Genomic DNA, 23,029 nt, shown 5'->3' with positions numbered 1-23,029 from the left:
CCCAAAAGCTGACAGTGGAGTTCTGTCTACCAAGAACAGGAGCTTTGGCTAGTGTGTCCACAGCTGGCCCAGAAGAAGATGGAGAGGAGGAGAGAGCTGCAGGAGCTGCTGCTGCGGCTTGCAGGACCTGGCACGGGGTGGCAGGGCAGGTACACAGGCAGACCCCGAGACCCTAGCTGCTGGGGAGGTCACTTCCCCCACGTCAGGCCCAGGGCACATGGAGCTGAGAGGGGAGCAGAAAGGTTTGGCCCAAGGGCACCTTGAAGACCGCGGGAACCCTGGCCAGGGAACATGTTGTGCTGCTGACGCCCGACCTCAAGCGCCCCCAGGAGCCTTCAGGCTGGGGCAGCCCGCGCCTGGGCCTGGGCCCTCTCCTGGGCCTGGGCCCTCTCCTCTCCACACTGAGGCACATGATGAGCTTCCGTCCATGACTTCCCAAAGCCTTGGCACAAGTGGCACAGAGACATAGGCAGCCGCATGGCGTCCTCACAGGACCTGATACCATGGCTCAGCTGCAGGCCACATAGGCCAGAGATGGCTGGGAGGTCACCCCAATTCTAAGACACCTCAAAGTCCACTGATTTCCAGAGCAGGGGCTCCTGCTGGGCTTATTACTAATAAAAAAAAATTCTTTGTATATTTAGACGAAGAATAATGAGATTAGTGAGATTAATTTCCATTACCTTATTAATTTTTTCTGATGAAGTTTTATGGTTTATGAAGCAGTTCTTATAATTTAGATTGAAGGTAAAATTTATTTTCTCAGGTGAGTTAGTTTATATCCTTAATAGTTCTTTGCGTTTGTGATTCTTAAATATTTCTCCATAACAGCAACAATGAATTTTCTCATGTGTATTTTAATAAACCATAATGATAGTACACTACGGTGAAAAAAAAACTACAAACTGAGAAAGCTTAAAACATTATTAGACCTGACGATCCGGAAGTGGTTCTTTGACTCAAGTGGTAGTGTGAGAGCACTGAGCTGAAGAACTTATGGATAGTGTCCAGGCCCAGAGTTCAAGCCCTATGACTGACAAGAATAAAATCTTGCAAGTTTGAGAAAATGAATAATGCTAATAACAGTAATAGAACAAAAGCAGGTATCCTGTATTGGGAAATCATACACCAAAGAAGTACAGCAACATACTGCAGAATAATGTGTACGATTACGGAACATCTGTATGAGAATATAAAGCACCTCAGTTTTTCATTGATGAATTTTACTTTGTCAGTCGTGGGACTTGAACTCTGGGCCTGGTGTTGTCCCTGATCAGTTCAGTTCAGTTGTCCACCCTAATCCCTTGGGCCACAGCACCACTTCAAGTTTTCCTGTGGTTAATTGGAGATAAGGGTCTCTGACCTTTTTTCCTGGGTTGCCTTTGAACCACAATCCTCAGATCTCAGTCTCCTGGGTAGCTAGGATTATGGGCATGTGACACCGGCACCTGCTCATCTAGGGATTTTTCAAGTGGTAAATATGGCATACTGTTCACTGAACCTAATGAAATTTCAAGAAAACAGGGTTGCAAGGTAAAACGTTAATATACAATATATATTTCACGTTTACATAGTAACAATCTAAATGAAAAGTCACAACTACTCGTAGGAATAGTTTGCACTTTCAGGGAAGATGGCACCAAAACCCTAGGGATGGAGCCTAGCTCTCTCCCTCCCACAGAAAGGAGTCCAAGGCTGGGGAGTCCAAGGAGGCAACTCTCCTAAGAAACTTGCAACTACAAATATAGGAAGCACCAGGGAACTACACAAACTGGCAATGAAAAACTGATAAAGCTCATAATCAATGCATTCAAATAATAAGAAACTCCAAGACCCATGCCCCATCCCTTGCCACAGAGCCTCAGAGCCACAAAAGCATGTGCCAGGCACACACTGATCAGGAAGGAGCCTTCAATACCACAGAACAGCCCACAGCCAGACCCCAGATCAGCAAGTAGCCCACCAGGATTCCCCCACCCCTTAAGGAGAGTAGTTCTGGTGGCAAATTATAGAACATAACGTAGACACCTCTCACTCTTGCCCAAGAAGGATAGGCAAACATTGGGGGAGACAAGGAACCCAGAGTCCTGCTCCTCCCAACAGCACCCTCCCCCAGGCCACTGAGACTGGAGATGGATGGGCGGAAACACCCAGCACCCCAACAGCAGGTGTGGGGGTAGGTGTGTTTGCCCGTGTAAGCCAATACCTGGTAGGGCGCTCTACCTCTGGGAGCCCTTGGCAAGCCAGCCGGGGGTGGTCACGCGAATGAGAAACAGAAAAACACACAGCCAATAAAAGCCCTGTGCCACCAGTGGAAATCAGGGGTATGCTCTGCCCTACTGAAGAAAAACAGAAAGAGCAGGGACAGCAACGCCGAACCACTGTGGGGAACTGGAGGGCAGACCAGCAAAGGCCGATCTTGTACTCTGTGAACCAGAAAGGAGCTGCTCTGCCCTACTGTGGAAACCCCCAGAGTACACGTCCTCAGCCAGGCCCAGCCTCTGGAAACTGTGCAGCCAAACTAGTACCATTTGTGCTGGCTAGCTGAAACCCAGGAGTGCAACTGCATGCAGCCTTTGGATCTTGTGGGCACACCAGCAAAAGCTGCATGCTCAGACCCAGAATTGGGAGGACACACCACCCCACTACAACGGTGCTATGTAACTAAGATACAACTATGTGTCTCCACTGAGAATAAGTGGGCATGTCAGCGGTAGCTGCTCACTCACTCCTACTGGGAATTGAGAACATGCTCCCTATTGGCAACTGAGAACATGCCCTGAATAAGGGTATACAAACAAAGAGAGAGCACCTACAGCTGAGCCCTACTGTATGTCATCAGGTGTGCAAGATAACCACCGCTGTGCTACCCAGCTGAGACATAGGCATGTGCAAAAGTATCAAGTGCCAATCACCGTTCAGAGCAGGAGACATGCCAACAACAGCTACCTGCTCATACCGAGAATCAGGTGTGTGCCCCACTCACTGCAATAGAACCAATGGTGCACTGCTTCTGAGTACCTGATGGACAAGTCCCAACCCCTGCTCTATCTAGCTGAATCCCAGGTTCATACACATAACTGTGAGCCACTGCTGGGGATCAGTAGATGTGTCAGCAAAGGCAGTGTGCCTCTGCTGGAAAGCAGCCATACAATCCTCCTGACCCAGAAATACCACAAGTTCACATCCACAGCTTGTCCCAGCTACCCGAAGCCAACTGTGGAGACAATAACAATTTCATCTGGGCTGATAACCAAGCAGATGCACTTATCCCCAGAGAGAACCACAAGCCCCAAACCAAATGAAGACAGCCACCTACTGGCCACCAACATACCAAACTAAGCGCAGTAGGTGGCAAGCCCTGAAGTCCCAATGAGGAAATCACAGAGACAAATCTCGAAATGTATAAATAACCAAGGTCCCACACAAACCCCAAAAGGAAACAAGAGGGCGAGAAGACACCATGCAAAGAGATGATACAAGAAGGGATGGGAGGCAAGACACCACTCAAAGAGATGATATTAGACCTGGCCAAAGAAATAACAAGAGAACTCAAAAGCAGTTCCAGGAATATAAACGAAGGGGATGCAACACTTAATCACCAGGATTAGAGCAGAAAACTTCCCCGGTCTCACAAGAGAAAATCTCACCCACATAAAAGAAGCCTATACAACATCTAATAAATAAGACCTCAGAAGGAACTCTGCCACACACATCATAGTAAAAATTTTAGACCTTATATCTCATATTGTTACAGTCTCTTACCTTGTTATCTGATACACTGAATGCCATGTTTATTTGTTTATTGTAATAGGGTAGGGAAGGGGGTAAATCAAAATGAGGGGAGGGGGTTGGGGATGGGAAATTGGGACAAAAACATGAGAAGGGGTAGCAATATTTGTTAAGTAATGCACCTTCTATCTGGCGAATACAATGTAACCCTTCTATTAATTACAATAAAAATATATTATTAAAAAATACATTAGACCTGAATAGTAAGGAGCTGATCCTTAATGCTGCAAAACAAAGAAAGAACTATACTACAATGAGAAGAAAATTAGAATCACTGCAGGCTTCTCCATGCAAACCCTCAATGCAAGAAGAGCATGGAAAAAATATCATCCAAGCCCTGAAGACCCACAAGTGCCAACCCAGACTGATACATCCAGTCAAATTAGCATTTACATTTGAAAAAGAAACAAAAAATCTCATAACAAAGGACAGTATATGAATTAATGCACACTCACACTAAGCCAGCATTTCAAAAAATATTAAATAATCAAGAAAAAAGAGCAGAACAGCAGGAAATCACATCAAGAAGCTATCATCTATAGATCACTTAGCACAAAAGGGGGAAAAAAGAAACAGAAGGAAGAGTAAATAATAACAAAGAATGCTAACCACTTCTCCATAATTACCCTAAATGTGAACGGAATTAACAATCCAATCAAAAGAAGAACAGCAGATTGGGTTCAGAAACAAGATCCATCAACTTTCTGTCTCCAAGGAACACAGTTCACTGCCAAAGACAGAACAAATGCCAAGGGAAGGGATGGAAAAGAATGATTCATTTCAACACACCATTCAAAAAAATCAAGAGTAGCAATCTCAATCTCTGACAAAATTAACCTCTCAGTAATATCAGTAAATAAAGATGCCCACCATATATTAGTAAACAGGCCAGTTCATAACCAGAATATTACAGGTATAAACATTTATTCTCCCAACAGGGGAGCACCTAAGTGTGGCAAGCAAACACTTATAGAGTTACAGGACAAGACAAGCTCAAACACAGTCATAGTGGGAGATTTCAATACACCACTCTCACCAAAGGACGTATCAGTCAAGCAAAAGATAAGCAAAGACACCTCTGAGTTCAATGACACCATAGCCCAGCTGGGCTTAGCAGACATACAAAGTGTTTTCCGCCCAATGGCAAAACACTATACATTTTTGTCTCCAGCACACAGAACATTCTCAAAAACAGATCATATAATAGTTCACACAAAGAAACTACGCAGATACAAGAGAACTGATATCATCCCCTGCATTCTATCTGATCACCAGGAAATCAGACTAGTTCTAAACAATATAGTACAGTGTAAAACCCATTCAAACTCTTAAAAGTTGAATAACCCCCTTCTGAATAATACCTGGGTTACAGAATAAAGCAAATAAGGCATGGAACGCTTCTTACAACGCAATGACAATGAAAAGTACATCACAACAGAAGAGACACAGCAAAAGCAGTCCTAAGGACCAAATTTATCACCCTAGGAGCCCATATCAAAAAGACAGAACAAATTCATGTAAATAACCTAAAGAAGCAATTAAACCACCGAGATGAGCAAGAAAAAGTTACCTCTTAAACAACTAGAGAAACAGAAAGGGCAAAATTAAAAGAAATTTCTGAGATTGAAATAAGACCTACCATATATAAAATTAATAAATCTTAAAAAGCTGGTTCTGTGAAATAGTCAACAAAATCCACAGACTCCTGGCGAGATTAATCAACAAAGGAGAGGGGAGACTCAAATAAACAAGATTAGAGATGCCACAGGAAACGTCACAACCAACATTCAAAAAATTCAGACCATCCTCAATAAGTAGTTCCAGGGCTTATATTCAATGAAACAGGAAAATTTATTGAAATAAATGATTTCTTAAATAGACATAGGCTGCCTGCATTGAACCAAGAAGAGACAAATCAACTGAACAAAGCAATGTCATACAATGAGATAGTGGAAGCAATCAGAAACATGCCAAATAAAAAGACCCCAGGCCCAGATGGTTTCACTGCAGGATTCTATATGAGTTTTAAAGATGAGTTAAGACCCATACTTTTGAGACTCTTCCGAGAAATACAAACAAAGTGAGCCAGCCAGCCCAAACACATTCTATGAAACCAATATTACATTCATCCACAAATCAAGGAAGGGACCAACAAAAAAAGAAAACTACAGACCACTCTCTCTGATGAACACAGACACTAGCCTCCTCAACAAAATACTAGCCAAAGAATCTTAAAAAACTTATACCCTGTGATCAAGTAGGAGTAATCCCACAGAGGCAAAACTGCTTTAACATTTGCAAACCAATTAATGTAATACATGATAATAATAGATGTAAGGTTAAGAATCATATGTAATTTCTCTGGATGCTGAGGAAGGATTTCAAAAAATACAGCATCCGTTCATGTTGAAAGCACTAGAAAACACAGGAATAAGTAGTACATTCTTTAAAATAATTAAAGCTATGTGACAGACCTAAGCTAAATGACCCATTTACCTTAAAATCAGGAATAAGACAGGGAAGCCCACTCTCTATACTTCTCTTCAATATAATGCTGGGACACGTAGGCAGAGTAATAAGGCAAGAGAAGGACATCAAAGGGATCCCCATAGGAAAAGAAGAAAATAAACTATCCATATTCACAGATGACATGATCCTATGCCTGAATGACCCAATAAATTCCATTCCCAAACTCTTAGAACTAATAACCAATTTGGCAAAGTGGCAAAATACAAAATCAACCTTCAAAAGACAGTAGTCTTCGCGTACACCAAGAATAAAAAAACAGAAGGAGGAATCAAGAAATGATCCCATTTGCAAGAAACAATAAAAATATATAGAAATCAACGTAACCAAGGATGTAAATGAATTATTTAATGAAAACTATAAAAGCCTAAAGAAAGAAATCAAGGAGGATACCAGCAAAGCACTCAAAGAAACAATAAGCAAAGACATTGAGACTTGTAAATGCCTGACTTTCTGGTAGATAAGTCGTACACATCTCTCCTCATTGAAAAAATAACAAGAAAGCTTCTGAAATCATTTTACTGTTACCAAATGTACAATAAGTATACAACTTTCACACAAAAATCAAAACTCCAATTTTAAGTATTTAACCCGGGATCTGAAACCACCAGAGCCATGCCCACACATCAATCATTTTAACTCAATTTTAAATCTATGCTAATGGTCCTCCCCTAGAGTAGTGCTAGGAGTCTCAATCAAATAAATGACCCTGACATTGTCCAATAATTGAAAAACAAGGGCAGGAGGAATTTCAATACCAGAATTTAAACTATTACAGAGCTATAGTAACCAAAATAGCGTGGTACTGGCACAAGAACAGGCCCGAGGAAAAATGGAAAAGACTGAAGCCCCAGAAATCAACCCACAGAATTGTGGCCACCCAATTGTTGATAAGGGAGCAAAAAGTGAGGCTGGCTGAACTGATTAAGCACCTGCAGAAAACCAAAGTTGGATCCTTCTATGTCACCCTTCACCAGGATTAACCCCAAATGGATCAAAGACCTCGTGGTAAAAGCAGATAGCCTAAAAACTTTACAAAAAAGAACAGGAGATACACTAGGTCTCCTTGGGACACGTCAAAACTTTCTCGTAGAAGAACCAGGAACAATACAAATCAAAGAAAGTTTGGATAAAGGGGATTGCATTAAACTGCAGAGTTTCTGGATGGCAAAGGACATAGATAGAAAGATAAATAGAGAGCCCACCGAGTGGGAGAAGAATGTCAACAACCAGACAACACACAAGGCAACACATCTAAAATATATCTACAGCTCAAAAAATTGAATCACTCCAACACTAATCTTCAATGAAACCACCATCCCATTAAAAGATGGGCCAAAGACTTGAAGAGAGGCTTCCCTGAAGAAGAAATAAGAATGGCCTATAGACACATGAAGAAATGCTCGACATCTCTGGCCATAGAAGAAATGCAACTCAAAACAACTCTGAGATTCCACCTCACGCAAGTAGAATGGCCATGATCAAGAAATCCAACAACAACAGATGCTGGAGGGGATGTGGCCAGGAGGGATCACTACTACACTGTTGGTGGGAATGTAAACTCCTTCAACCACTATGGAAAGCAGTATGGCAGTTCCTCAAAACACTAAACATAGAACTCCCCTCTGTCCCAGCAATTCCACTACTCAGCATTTACGGAATCGTCCTGAAACAAGGACAAACTAAATCCAATATCACAACAATGTTCATTGCAGCACTATTTACCATAGTAAAGATATGCAACCAACAAAGATGCCCCTCAGTTCATGAGTGGATCAACAAGATGTGGTATTTATGCACAACGGAATTCTGTGCAGCCATCAGAAAGAGTGGTAGAGGACTTCCCAGAACCAAGCTGCGTATTGACAGCTGGACAGCAGCTGTGGTTTCAATCATGTGCCAGTTGTTCTTTCTGTGCTGGGGAGGATTTCACATACACATGGGCAGCAGCATGCGCTTCTCAGATATTCTCCTTTCTCCCATGACTGTCCTGATTCCTCTGAAATCATCAGCCAAACTGTGAAAAAAAAGGCAATCTAGGAAGCATGGCCTAGGCGAGCAGCAAGATCAATACTCATGGAGACAAGCCCTGGACGTAGGATATCCCTGACCCCTCCAGATCCTCTGGGAAAGAAGAGCACGTTATATGAAGAACATCAGGAACCTCAGAGATTCCATGAACAGAATTCAAGTGTCAGCAACCATGATTAGAAAACTTGAGCTACTTTAGCAAGAACTGACAACAGGAAGACATTGGACTGGATAGCTTCTTTCTTAGTGCCACTGCCTGGAAAGACAGGGAGAAACTCTGGTGGCCATAGTTTTATGAGGGACCCAGGAAAGGTGCATTGAAACTGGGGACTATCCACCTAAAGCAGGTTCCCACTTGCCCCCAAACCAAACCGGACAGAGTTAGATGGGCATGGGGGTGCAAGAACACCTGTCATTATGACTCCACCCATCCCACCTGGATCACAAGTGTCCGGCCACACCCCCGATTACTTACTAATTCTCTCTGACCAATGGGAAGCAGGAATTGGAGCCACGCCCACATGTCATGTTGCCTAGTGGCACTGGTATTCCCTCCGTTGGATTACACCACTACAGCTGTAGAGGAAGATAGAGGTGGCTAAGTGGTGAGTGAGAGAATTCAGGTAATTTGGGAGAAATAGCAGGAAAAAAGACATAGTTCTTACTGATTGGGAGAGGAGAGGTGATCTTAGAGAGCCTGGGAATGTGGCCCGCCCATCTTCCCCGTCCCAGTGCTGGGATGTCTGAACAAACAAGGAGAAAAAAAATAGATGCAGGGAAGAAACTCCTGCAAGAATACCAGCAGAAGAAGTGTCCGAGTGGACCTGCAAACGTGAAGAACAAGAAGAAAAACAAAAAGGGAGGTAGCCCCAAGACAAACAACACGGGACACTGTGACTCAACTGAGGGTACAGCCAAACTCCAGGCTGACCCCGAGCCTCCCCTGCCTTTGGACACAGTCACAGCGGCCGAGGTCAAGAGTGTCACAGGTCCCAATACCACCAGGGATCTGGAGACAAGATACCAACACCTGCTGCTTGCCCTGGACTCCAGCAAGGTAACAATCCAACAGCTGTGCAGTGAGGTGCAACAACTAAAGAAGGAAAAGGAGAAGACAGCACATGAGCAAGAAGCACTGCGAACAGAGCTGGAAATCCACACGCTCTCCTTACAAATGCTGGTTTCCCAAGAAGGGGATTTGCAGTCTGCCCTGGCCCACATGGAAAAGGTAGCCAAGGAGAGAGAAAGAGAGCATGAAGGTCTCAGCAGACACCTGCAGGCTTCACAGCAGCGCTGCCAACAGCTAGAGAAGACAGTGTCTGCACTCACCACCATGCAGAATGGGACTGAGAAGAAGAAACTCCAGCTCCTGGAAGACCTCAATAATGTGAAGCTTCAGCTGCAGGAAAAGGCCCGAAGCTACGATGACTTGGACGCAGCCAACGCTGAGTTGCAGGAGAAGATCAAAGTGCTCTGGACTCAGAAGACCAACATGAAGAACCGAATTGGAAAATTTCAACAAGCACTGGGGGAGCGGGCAGTGCTGAAAAGACAACGAGACAATCTGAGAAGCCTGGTGAGCGCACTGAAGCTGGAGAGAGACACCTTTGAGGAGGACCTGAGGGTGGAGAGGTCCACGTGGAAAGACAAGGTCCAGCAGCTCACAGAGCAGATGAATCAAATGAGAGAGGAGAGAGAGCAAGCGGGGAGGCAGGTGCTGCAGCTAGAGACCAACCTGGCCCAACTGACAAAGCAGCTGGCAGAGCCGCAGCCCCCCACAGGACCATCTCAGGCTGAACAGCAGCTGCAGGCCCAGGCCTGCCAGATGCAGAAGGACATAAAGATCCTGGAGCACCAACTTCACACCCAGGTCCAGGAAAACCAGAGCCTTAGACTCCAGACCCTGCAGCAGCAGGAACGGCTGCGGATCCTGGACAAGAAGGACAAGGAAAGGGATCAGAACATCAGACGCACCTGTGCGCACAACGCAGCGCTGCAAGAGCAGCTGACCCAGCTGCAGGATGCTTTCCACAGGCTGAGCTCTGAGAAGGAGGACCTGGCCAGCCTCCTGACCTCAGAGCAGCAGGTGAAGGAACAGCTGCAGCAGAAGCTGGAGCAGCGACAGGAGGAGGTAGAAGACTGGAAAGAGGTGGCTGCGACCAGGAGCCAAGCAGCTGAGAACCTGCAGGAGCTGCATGGCCAGTGCCTGGCCCAGCTGCAGGAGCTCAGAGCCACCTGTGCTCAGCACGTGGCCTACAATCAGCAGCTGACCTCAGAGAAGGAGGCACTGCAGCAGCATCTGCTGAGGCAGACCCGGCTGCTGGAGCACCTGGAGCAAGGGCAGGGGCACAGCAAGTTGGGGGACCACAGGGTGCCTCAAAAGGACACCCTGAAGTGCCTGGAAGCAAGGAGGCAGCAGCAGGAGCATCCACAGGCCCTGCTCAGCTTCCTGGCCTTCCCTAAGGAAGGTGGAGAAGTGAGAAAGGAAGAGGAGATGAGTGAGGAGGCAACTCCAGGGGATCTGACTGTCCCCACAGATGTAGAGAATCCTCAAAGCTTGAGGGATTTTTACCTGAAGGTGCTAGCAGTCGCTGAATCCACAAAAGACAGGCTCAGCCAGCGGCTGCAGGAGGAGCAGGCCCGCTGCAGCTGCCTGGCCAACCTGGCAGCCCAGTGCCAGACGAGACTGGAGCACCAGGCCCTCTTCCCCAGAAGCTGGAGCCATGGCGGGTCTGGGGACCTGAAGCTGGACCTGAAGGTGGCTAACAATCAGCCGACAATCTGCTTCCTCCACGCCCTGCCCGACAACGTGGACTTCCAGAGTCCAGTACGGGACCTGCAGCTGCAGTGCAGCCAGCTGTCTGAGCACATGGGCGCCATCGAGGCGTCTCTTGCGACCTGTACAGAAGAGATGGCAGTCCTGGAGGAGCTGCACCGCGAGAAAGCCCAGTATGTCCACCAGCTGACCCGGGAGAAGATGGAGAGGAGGAGAGAGCTGCAGGAGGTGCTGCTGCGGCTTGCAGGACCTGGCACGGGGTGCCAGGGCAGGACACAGGCAGACCCCGAGACCCCCGCTGCTGGCCAGGCCTTGTCCCCTGTGTCGGGCCCAGGATACATGGAGCTGAGGGAGGAGCAGAAATGCTTGGCCCAAGGGCACCTTGAAGACCGCGGGAACCCTTGTCCTGGAGAGGCCTCCCCCGCGGGACATGTTGTGCTGCTGATGCCCGACCTCGAGAGCCCCCAGGAGCCTTCAGGCTGGGGCAGCCAGCGCCTGGGCCTGGGCCCTCTCCTCTCCACACTGAGGCACATGATGAGCTTCCGTCCATGACTTCCCAAAGCCTTGGCACAAGTGGCACAGAGACTTAGGCAGCCGCATGGCGTCCTCACAGGACCTGATACCATGGCTCAGCTGCAGGCCACACCTGCCAGAGACTGCTGGGAGGTCACCCCGATTCTAAGACACCTCAAAGTCCACTGATTGTAGGGGCAGGGGCTTCTGCTGGGCTTATTACTAATAAATTCTTTGCAATGATAGTTGAGCGTGATGAGGTAATTTTCCCTTAGCATATCAGTGATAGTGTATTTCCTGACATAGAGTTTTACTGATTTCTGGAATCATTCTCCTAATTTTGACTTAAGGTAAAAGTTTTTTAGCAAGTGAGTTAATATACATTTTAGAGTCTGGTGCATTTGTGATTCTTAAATATCCCTCCATAATGGCAACACTGAATTCTCTTATGTGTATTTTAATATACCACAGTGATAGTACACTAAGGTGAAACACTAGTACAAACTGAGAAAGAGTAAAAGGTTATTAGGTTCTGACAATCCAGAAGTGTTTCTGTGCCCCAAGTGGTAGAGTGGTAGCACTGAGCAGAAGAGCTTAGGGAGAATCCATAGGCCCAGAGTTCAAGCCCCACAAATGACAAAAAAGAAAGTCTGAAAATGTCGACACGAAATAATTATTACTGGAATAAGCAGAGGTCTTCTGTATTGGGAAAATATATACCAAGGAAGTGCAGAAGTGTATTGCATAATAAAATATGCAATATCCAGCATCTCAATTTTTCATTCATTAATTTTGTTGTTGTTCATGGGATTTGAACTCTAGGCCTGGGCAGTGTTCCTGAGCTATTCAGCTCACAGCTAGCACTCTTATCACATGAGCCACAGTGTCATTTTTGTTTCCAACTGGTTAATTGGAGATAATAGTTTCATGGCTTTTGTGCCCAGGACTGCTTTGAGCTAAAATCCCCAGATCTCAGCCTCTGGAGTAGCTAGGTTTACAGGTGTGAGCCACTGGAGCCTGGTTCATTTATTTCTTTTTCAAGTGATTAATATGGCATACAGGTCATAGAATCTAGTGAAATATTAAAATTTCAAAAAAAAAACATGGTTGAAAAAAAAAGGTTAAGGTACAAAATATATTTTACCTTGGACAGTAACAATTTAAAAATGAAAATTCAAAACTATTAAGAATAGCTTTCACGTTTTTTTCTGAGGTTTCCTCTGATCAGATTAACCCCTTCCATCATCCTCTCTGCTGCCCTAGACTCATCCCTGTGCCTGCCCAGACTCAGTTCTTGATTCTCACTGCCTTGATCACATGTGTGCTGCCTGCATTTTCACCCTTGCTTCCATTTCATTCCACCATCCCTTCCCACTACCCCTGCTTAGACTCTCTACTGATTGTAGAAGCATGCATCATGTGGAAGTGTGCCAGTCACGAGGGAAAAAACCTGAGCAAGAATATGAAGCCCTGAGTTAAGCCCCTCTAGTGGGAGTCACCGACACACACACACACACACACACACACACACACACACACACACACACACAGAGTCTTGGGCACACACACAGGCAATTACACATATTTTTGCTTAGCTCAGTGTCTGGGTCATTGGTATGTATACTTTTCTCATATTAGTACTGAGAGATGGAGCCCAGGCCCTACTGCTGGAGCAGTAGGAGCTCACTCCAGACTCCTTCCCAAATGCCAGTCACCTTTCTGCACATATGTGAAGATCCACACCCGCAAAATGACTCAAGGAATCACACGCAGAGACTGAGACTTGCCATTGCCTTAGCTTTCTGGTAGAGAAGTCATACACATTTCTCCTCATTGAAAAAATAACACAAGAGAATCTGAAATCACTTTTCTTAACTCAAGGTATGGTAAGTATACCCCTTTCAGACACCAGAGCCAAACCCACACATCAATCATCCCAAGTGATTTTTAAATCTAGGTAAATAGTCCTCCTCGAGATTAGTGCTAGGAGTCTCAGTCAAACAAATGACCCTGACCATTTCCAAGATTTGAAAACCATTGAAATTAGTCATTTGTTTTATTTGGACAGTAGGTTAAGTGTCACAGCCGGCACATCCCTTAGAGAACGTGACTTAACATAATAAATTATGAAAGAGCACACAGAGTTCCCAGGACTCTTCTTATTCTCGACAGTGTAAGTCAGCAATTCATACATAAATCTATGGCTAGCACCAACACAGAGTCTACACACTGCCTAGACCCACAGGGATCTCTCTCCTTGAGAGACATGTGAGCTTCGCCTCCTGAAATGGGCATCACCATGTCACTGAAGGTCCCACGTTCTTCGGAACTGCTCACACTAGTCATCAGTCACAGTCATCAACTCTGCCTTTGGTCACAGTCCTAGTGAATGTTTAAGCATTGCAGTTTGGAGAAAAGGAATATCTTACAATCTGGAAGTGATGGCTCAGGCCTGTCGTTCTACCTACTGAGGAAACTGAGATCTAAGGATGGAAGTCTGAGCAGAGAAGTCTCAGACTCTTAAGTACCCACCCAAAAGCTGACAGTGGAGTTCTGTCTACCAAGAACAGGAGCTTTGGCTAGTGTGTCCACAGCTGGCCCAGAAGAAGATGGAGAGGAGGAGAGAGCTGCAGGAGCTGCTGCTGCGGCTTGCAGGACCTGGCACGGGGTGGCAGGGCAGGTACACAGGCAGACCCCGAGACCCTAGCTGCTGGGGAGGTCACTTCCCCCACGTCAGGCCCAGGGCACATGGAGCTGAGAGGGGAGCAGAAAGGTTTGGCCCAAGGGCACCTTGAAGACCGAGGGAACCCTGGCCAGGGAACATGTTGTGCTGCTGACGCCCGACCTCAAGCGCCCCCAGGAGCCTTCAGGCTGGGGCAGCCCGCGCCTGGGCCTGGGCCCTCTCCTGGGCCTGGGCCCTCTCCTCTCCACACTGAGGCACATGATGAGCTTCCGTCCATGACTTCCCAAAGCCTTGGCACAAGTGGCACAGAGACATAGGCAGCCGCATGGCGTCCTCACAGGACCTGATACCATGGCTCAGCTGCAGGCCACATAGGCCAGAGATGGCTGGGAGGTCACCCCAATTCTAAGACACCTCAAAGTCCACTGATTTCCAGAGCAGGGGCTCCTGCTGGGCTTATTACTAATAAAAAAATTCTTTGTATATTTAGACGAAGAATAATGAGATTAGTGAGATTAATTTCCATTACCTTATTAATTTTTTCTGATGAAGTTTTATGGTTTATGAAGCAGTTCTTATAATTTAGATTGAAGGTAAAATTTATTTTCTCAGGTGAGTTAGTTTATATCCTTAATAATTCTTTGCGTTTGTGATTCTTAAATATTTCTCCATAACAGCAACAATGAATTTTCTCATGTGTATTTTAATAAACCATAATGATAGTACACTACGGTGAAAAAAAAACTACAAACTGAGAAAGCTTAAAACATTATTAGACCTGACGATCCGGAAGTGGTTCTTTGACTCAAGTGGTAGTGTGAGAGCACTGAGCTGAAGAACTTATGGATAGTGTCCAGGCCCAGAGTTCAAGCCCTATGACTGACAAGAATAAAATCTTGCAAGTTTGAGAAAATGAATAATGCTAATAACAGTAATAGAACAAAAGCAGGTATCCTGTATTGGGAAATCATACACCAAAGAAGTACAGCAACATACTGCAGAATAATGTGTACGATTACGGAACATCTGTATGAGAATATAAAGCACCTCAGTTTTTCATTGATGAATTTTACTTTGTCAGTCGTGGGACTTGAACTCTGGGCCTGGTGTTGTCCCTGATCAGTTCAGTTCAGTTGTCCACCCTAATCCCTTGGGCCACAGCACCACTTCAAGTTTTCCTGTGGTTAATTGGAGATAAGGGTCTCTGACCTTTTTTCCTGGGTTGCCTTTGAACCACAATCCTCAGATCTCAGTCTCCTGGGTAGCTAGGATTATGGGCATGTGACACCGGCACCTGCTCATCTAGGGATTTTTCAAGTGGTAAATATGGCATACTGTTCACTGAACCTAATGAAATTTCAAGAAAACAGGGTTGCAAGGTAAAACGTTAATATACAATATATATTTCACGTTTACATAGTAACAATCTAAATGAAAAGTCACAACTACTCGTAGGAATAGTTTGCACTTTCAGGGAAGATGGCACCAAAACCCTAGGGATGGAGCCTAGCTCTCTCCCTCCCACAGAAAGGAGTCCAAGGCTGGGGAGTCCAAGGAGGCAACTCTCCTAAGAAACTTGCAACTACAAATATAGGAAGCACCAGGGAACTACACAAACTGGCAATGAAAAACTGATAAAGCTCATAATCAATGCATTCAAATAATAAGAAACTCCAAGACCCATGCCCCATCCCTTGCCACAGAGCCTCAGAGCCACAAAAGCATGTGCCAGGCACACACTGATCAGGAAGGAGCCTTCAATACCACAGAACAGCCCACAGCCAGACCCCAGATCAGCAAGTAGCCCACCAGGATTCCCCCACCCCTTAAGGAGAGTAGTTCTGGTGGCAAATTATAGAACATAACGTAGACACCTCTCACTCTTGCCCAAGAAGGATAGGCAAACATTGGGGGAGACAAGGAACCCAGAGTCCTGCTCCTCCCAACAGCACCCTCCCCCAGGCCACTGAGACTGGAGATGGATGGGCGGAAACACCCAGCACCCCAACAGCAGGTGTGGGGGTAGGTGTGTTTGCCCGTGTAAGCCAATACCTGGTAGGGCGCTCTACCTCTGGGAGCCCTTGGCAAGCCAGCCGGGGGTGGTCACGCGAATGAGAAACAGAAAAACACACAGCCAATAAAAGCCCTGTGCCACCAGTGGAAATCAGGGGTATGCTCTGCCCTACTGAAGAAAAACAGAAAGAGCAGGGACAGCAACGCCGAACCACTGTGGGGAACTGGAGGGCAGACCAGCAAAGGCCGATCTTGTACTCTGTGAACCAGAAAGGAGCTGCTCTGCCCTACTGTGGAAACCCCCAGAGTACACGTCCTCAGCCAGGCCCAGCCTCTGGAAACTGTGCAGCCAAACTAGTACCATTTGTGCTGGCTAGCTGAAACCCAGGAGTGCAACTGCATGCAGCCTTTGGATCTTGTGGGCACACCAGCAAAAGCTGCATGCTCAGACCCAGAATTGGGAGGACACACCACCCCACTACAACGGTGCTATGTAACTAAGATACAACTATGTGTCTCCACTGAGAATAAGTGGGCATGTCAGCGGTAGCTGCTCACTCACTCCTACTGGGAATTGAGAACATGCTCCCTATTGGCAACTGAGAACATGCCCTGAATAAGGGTATACAAACAAAGAGAGAGCACCTACAGCTGAGCCCTACTGTATGTCATCAGGTGTGCAAGATAACCACCGCTGTGCTACCCAGCTGAGACATAGGCATGTGCAAAAGTATCAAGTGCCAATCACCGTTCAGAGCAGGAGACATGCCAACAACAGCTACCTGCTCATACCGAGAATCAGGTGTGTGCCCCACTCACTGCAATAGAACCAATGGTGCACTGCTTCTGAGTACCTGATGGACAAGTCCCAACCCCTGCTCTATCTAGCTGAATCCCAGGTTCATACACATAACTGTGAGCCACTGCTGGGGATCAGTAGATGTGTCAGCAAAGGCAGTGTGCCTCTGCTGGAAAGCAGCCATACAATCCTCCTGACCCAGAAATACCACAAGTTCACATCCACAGCTTGTCCCAGCTACCCGAAGCCAACTGTGGAGACAATAACAATTTCATCTGGGCTGATAACCAAGCAGATGCACTTATCCCCAGAGAGAACCACAAGCCCCAAACCAAATGAAGACAGCCACCTACTGGCCACCAACATACCAAACTAAGCGCAGTAGGTGGCAAGCCCTGAAGTCCCAATGAGGAAATCACAGAGACAAATCTCGAAATGTATCAATAACCAAGGTCCCACACAAACCCCAAAAGGAAACAAGAGGGCGAGAAGACACCATGCAAAGAGATGATACAAGAAGGGATGGGAGGCAAGACACCACTCAAAGAGATGATATTAGACCTGGCCAAAGAAATAACAAGAGAACTCAAAAGCAGTTCCAGGAATATAAACGAAGGGGATGCAACACTTAATCACCAGGATTAGAGCAGAAAACTTCCCCGGTCTCACAAGAGAAAATCTCACCCACATAAAAGAAGCCTATACAACATCTAATAAATAAGACCTCAGAAGGAACTCTGCCACACACATCATAGTAAAAATTTTAGACCTTATATCTCATATTGTTACAGTCTCTTACCTTGTTATCTGATACACTGAATGCCATGTTTATTTGTTTATTGTAATAGGGTAGGGAAGGGGGTAAATCAAAATGAGGGGAGGGGGTTGGGGATGGGAAATTGGGACAAAAACATGAGAAGGGGTAGCAATATTTGTTAAGTAATGCACCTTCTATCTGGCGAATACAATGTAACCCTTCTATTAATTACAATAAAAATATATTATTAAAAAATACATTAGACCTGAATAGTAAGGAGCTGATCCTTAATGCTGCAAAACAAAGAAAGAACTATACTACAATGGGAAGAAAATTAGAATCACTGCAGGCTTCTCCATGCAAACCCTCAATGCAAGAAGAGCATGGAAAAAATATCATCCAAGCCCTGAAGACCCACAAGTGCCAACCCAGACTGATACATCCAGTCAAATTAGCATTTACATTTGAAAAAGAAACAAAAAATCTCATAACAAAGGACAGTATATGAATTAATGCACACTCACACTAAGCCAGCATTTCAAAAAATATTAAATAATCAAGAAAAAAGAGCAGAACAGCAGGAAATCACATCAAGAAGCTATCATCTATAGATCACTTAGCACAAAAGGGGGAAAAAAGAAACAGAAGGAAGAGTAAATAATAACAAAGAATGCTAACCACTTCTCCATAATTACCCTAAATGTGAACGGAATTAACAATCCAATCAAAAGAAGAACAGCAGATTGGGTTCAGAAACAAGATCCATCAACTTTCTGTCTCCAAGGAACACAGTTCACTGCCAAAGACAGAACAAATGCCAAGGGAAGGGATGGAAAAGAATGATTCATTTCAACACACCATTCAAAAAAATCAAGAGTAGCAATCTCAATCTCTGACAAAATTAACCTCTCAGTAATATCAGTAAATAAAGATGCCCACCATATATTAGTAAACAGGCCAGTTCATAACCAGAATATTACAGATATAAACATTTATTCTCCCAACAGGGGAGCACCTAAGTGTGGCAAGCAAACACTTATAGAGTTACAGGACAAGACAAGCTCAAACACAGTCATAGTGGGAGATTTCAATACACCACTCTCACCAAAGGACGTATCAGTCAAGCAAAAGATAAGCAAAGACACCTCTGAGTTCAATGACACCATAGCCCAGCTGGGCTTAGCAGACATACAAAGTGTTTTCCGCCCAATGGCAAAACACTATACATTTTTGTCTCCAGCACACAGAACATTCTCAAAAACAGTCATATAATAGTTCACACAAAGAAACTACGCAGATACAAGAGAACTGATATCATCCCCTGCATTCTATCTGATCACCAGGAATCAGACTAGTTCTAAACAGTATAGTACAGTGTAAAACCCATTCAAACTCTTAAAAGTTGAATAACCCCCTTCTGAATAATACCTGGGTTACAGAATAAAGCAAATAAGGCATGGAATGCTTCTTACAATGCAATGACAATGAAAAGTACATCACAACAGAAGAGACACAGCAAAAGCAGTCCTAAGGACCAAATTTATCACCCTAGGAGCCCATATCAAAAAGACAGAACAAATTCATGTAAATAACCTAAAGAAGCAATTAAACCACCGAGATGAGCAAGAAAAAGTTACCTCTTAAACAACTAGAGAAACAGAAAGGGCAAAATTAAAAGAAATTCCTGAGATTGAAATAAGACCTACCATATATAAAATTAATAAATCTTAAAAAGCTGGTTCTGTGAAATAGTCAACAAAATCCACAGACTCCTGGCGAGATTAATCAACAAAGGAGAGGGGAGACTCAAATAAACAAGATTAGAGATGCCACAGGAAACGTCACAACCAACATTCAAAAAATTCAGACCATCCTCAATAAGTAGTTCCAGGGCTTATATTCAATGAAACAGGAAAATTTATTGAAATAAATGATTTCTTAAATAGACATAGGCTGCCTGCATTGAACCAAGAAGAGACAAATCAACTGAACAAAGCAATGTCATACAATGAGATAGTGGAAGCAATCAGAAACATGCGAAATAAAAAGACCCCAGGCCCAGATGGTTTCACTGCAGGATTCTATATGAGTTTTAAAGATGAGTTAAGACCCATACTTTTGAGACTCTTCCGAGAAATACAAACAAAGTGAGCCAGCCAGCCCAAACACATTCTATGAAACCAATATTACATTCATCCACAAATCAAGGAAGGGACCAACAAAAAAAGAAAACTACAGACCACTCTCTCTGATGAACACAGACACTAGCCTCCTCAACAAAATACTAGCCAAAGAATCTTAAAAAACTTATACCCTATGATCAAGTAGGAGTAATCCCACAGAGGCAAAACTGCTTTAACATTTGCAAACCAATTAATGTAATACATGATAATAATAGATGTAAGGTTAAGAATCATATGTAATTTCTCTGGATGCTGAGGAAGGATTTCAAAAAATACAGCATCCGTTCATGTTGAAAGCACTAGAAAACATAGGAATAAGTAGTACATTCTTTAAAGTAATTAAAGCTATATGACAGATCTAAGCTAAATGACCCATTTACCTTAAAATCAGGAATAAGACAGGGAAGCCCACTCTCTATACTTCTCTTCAATATAATGCTGGGACACGTAGGCAGAGTAATAAGGCAAGAGAAGGACATCAAAGGGATCCCCATAGGAAAAGAAGAAAATAAACTATCCATATTCACAGATGACATGATCCTATGCCTGAATGACCCAATAAATTCCATTCCCAAACTCTTAGAACTAATAACCAATTTGGCAAAATACAAAATCAACCTTCAAAAGACAGTAGTCTTCGCGTACACCAAGAATAAAAAAACAGAAGGAGGAATCAAGAAATGATCCCATTTGCAAGAAACAATAAAAATATATAGAAATCAACGTAACCAAGGATGTAAATGAATTATTTAATGAAAACTATAAAAGCCTAAAGAAAGAAATCAAGGAGGATACCAGCAAAGCACTCAAAGAAACAATAAGCAAAGACATTGAGATTTGTAAATGCCTGACTTTCTGGTAGATAAGTCGTACACATCTCTCCTCATTGAAAAAATAACAAGAAAGCTTCGGAAATCATTTTACTGTTACCAAATGTACAATAAGTATACAACTTTCACACAAAAATCAAAACTCCAATTTTAAGTATTTAACCCGGGATCTGAAACCACCAGAGCCATGCCCACACATCAATCATTCTAACTCAATTTTAAATCTATGCTAATGGTCCTCCCCTAGAGTAGTGCTAGGAGTCTCAATCAAATAAATGACCCTGACATTGTCCAATAATTGAAAAACAAGGGCAGGAGGAATTTCAATACCAGAATTTAAACTATTACAGAGCTATAGTAACCAAAATAGCGTGGTACTGGCACAAGAACAGGCCCGAGGAAAAATGGAAAAGACTGAAGCCCCAGAAATCAACCCACAGAATTGTGGCCACCCAATTGTTGATAAGGGAGCAAAAAGTGAGGCTGGCTGAACTGATTAAGCACCTGCAGAAAACCAAAGTTGGATCCTTCTATGTCACCCTTCACCAGGATTAACCCCAAATGGATCAAAGACCTCGTGGTAAAAGCAGATAGCCTAAAAACTTTACAAAAAAGAACAGGAGATACACTAGGTCTCCTTGGGACACGCCAAAACTTTCTCGTAGAAGAACCAGGAACAATACAAATCAAAGAAAGTTTGGATAAAGGGGATTGCATTAAACTGCAGAGTTTCTGGATGGCAAAGGACATAGATAGAAAGATAAATAGAGAGCCCACCGAGTGGGAGAAGAATGTCAACAACCAGACAACACACAAGGCAACACATCTAAAATATATCTACAGCTCAAAAAATTGAATCACTCCAACACTAATCTTCAATGAAACCACCATCCCATTAAAAGATGGGCCAAAGACTTGAAGAGAGGCTTCCCTGAAGAAGAAATAAGAATGGCCTATAGACACATGAAGAAATGCTCGACATCTCTGGCCATAGAAGAAATGCAACTCAAAACAACTCTGAGATTCCACCTCACGCAAGTAGAATGGCCATGATCAAGAAATCCAACAACAACAGATGCTGGAGGGGATGTGGCCAGGAGGGATCACTACTACACTGTTGGTGGGAATGTAAACTCCTTCAACCACTATGGAAAGCAGTATGGCAGTTCCTCAGAACACTAAACATAGAACTCCCCACTGTCCCAGCAATTCCACTACTCAGCATTTACGGAATCGTCCTGAAACAAGGACAAACTAAATCCAATATCACAACAATGTTCATTGCAGCACTATTTACCATAGTAAAGATATGCAACCAACAAAGATGCCCCTCAGTTCATGAGTGGATCAACAAGATGTGGTATTTATGCACAACGGAATTCTGTGCAGCCATCAGAAAGAGTGGTAGAGGACTTCCCAGAACCAAGCTGCGTATTGACAGCTGGACAGCAGCTGTGGTTTCAATCATGTGCCAGTTGTTCTTTCTGTGCTGGGGAGGATTTCACATACACATGGGCAGCAGCATGCGCTTCTCAGATATTCTCCTTTCTCCCATGACTGTCCTGATTCCTCTGAAATCATCAGCCAAACTGTGAAAAAAAAGGCAATCTAGGAAGCATGGCCTAGGCGAGCAGCAAGATCAATACTCATGGAGACAAGCCCTGGACGTAGGATATCCCTGACCCCTCCAGATCCTCTGGGAAAGAAGAGCACGTTATATGAAGAACATCAGGAACCTCAGAGATTCCATGAACAGAATTCAAGTGTCAGCAACCATGATTAGAAAACTTGAGCTACTTTAGCAAGAACTGACAACAGGAAGACATTGGACTGGATAGCTTCTTTCTTAGTGCCACTGCCTGGAAAGACAGGGAGAAACTCTGGTGGCCATAGTTTTATGAGGGACCCAGGAAAGGTGCATTGAAACTGGGGACTATCCACCTAAAGCAGGTTCCCACTTGCCCCCAAACCAAACCGGACAGAGTTAGATGGGCATGGGGGTGCAAGAACACCTGTCATTATGACTCCACCCATCCCACCTGGATCACAAGTGTCCGGCCACACCCCCGATTACTTACTAATTCTCTCTGACCAATGGGAAGCAGGAATTGGAGCCACGCCCACAT

General features: G+C 44.5%; 1 protein-coding gene across 1 annotated transcript; it reads left to right on the top strand.

Moving 5' to 3' along the window:
* Window positions 1-8,394: 8,394 nt before the first annotated feature.
* On the top strand, window positions 8,395-11,677 carry LOC150060066 (golgin subfamily A member 2-like). Its single transcript, XM_090337775.1, has 5 exons — window positions 8,395-8,511; window positions 9,275-9,529; window positions 9,638-10,108; window positions 10,220-10,480; window positions 10,595-11,677. Exons 1-5 carry the CDS (start codon window positions 8,395-8,397, stop codon window positions 11,675-11,677), a joined length of 2,187 nt encoding a protein of 728 aa, XP_090193901.1.
* The last annotated feature ends 11,352 nt before the right edge of the window (window positions 11,678-23,029 follow it).

The sequence above is a fragment of the Megascapheus bottae genome, chromosome 8 (genome assembly GCF_031878675.1).
Source record: "Megascapheus bottae isolate mThoBot1 chromosome 8, mThoBot2.hap1, whole genome shotgun sequence".
Lineage (NCBI taxonomy): Eukaryota > Metazoa > Chordata > Mammalia > Rodentia > Geomyidae > Megascapheus > Megascapheus bottae.
This window is presented reverse-complemented; position numbering and strand designations above follow the sequence as displayed.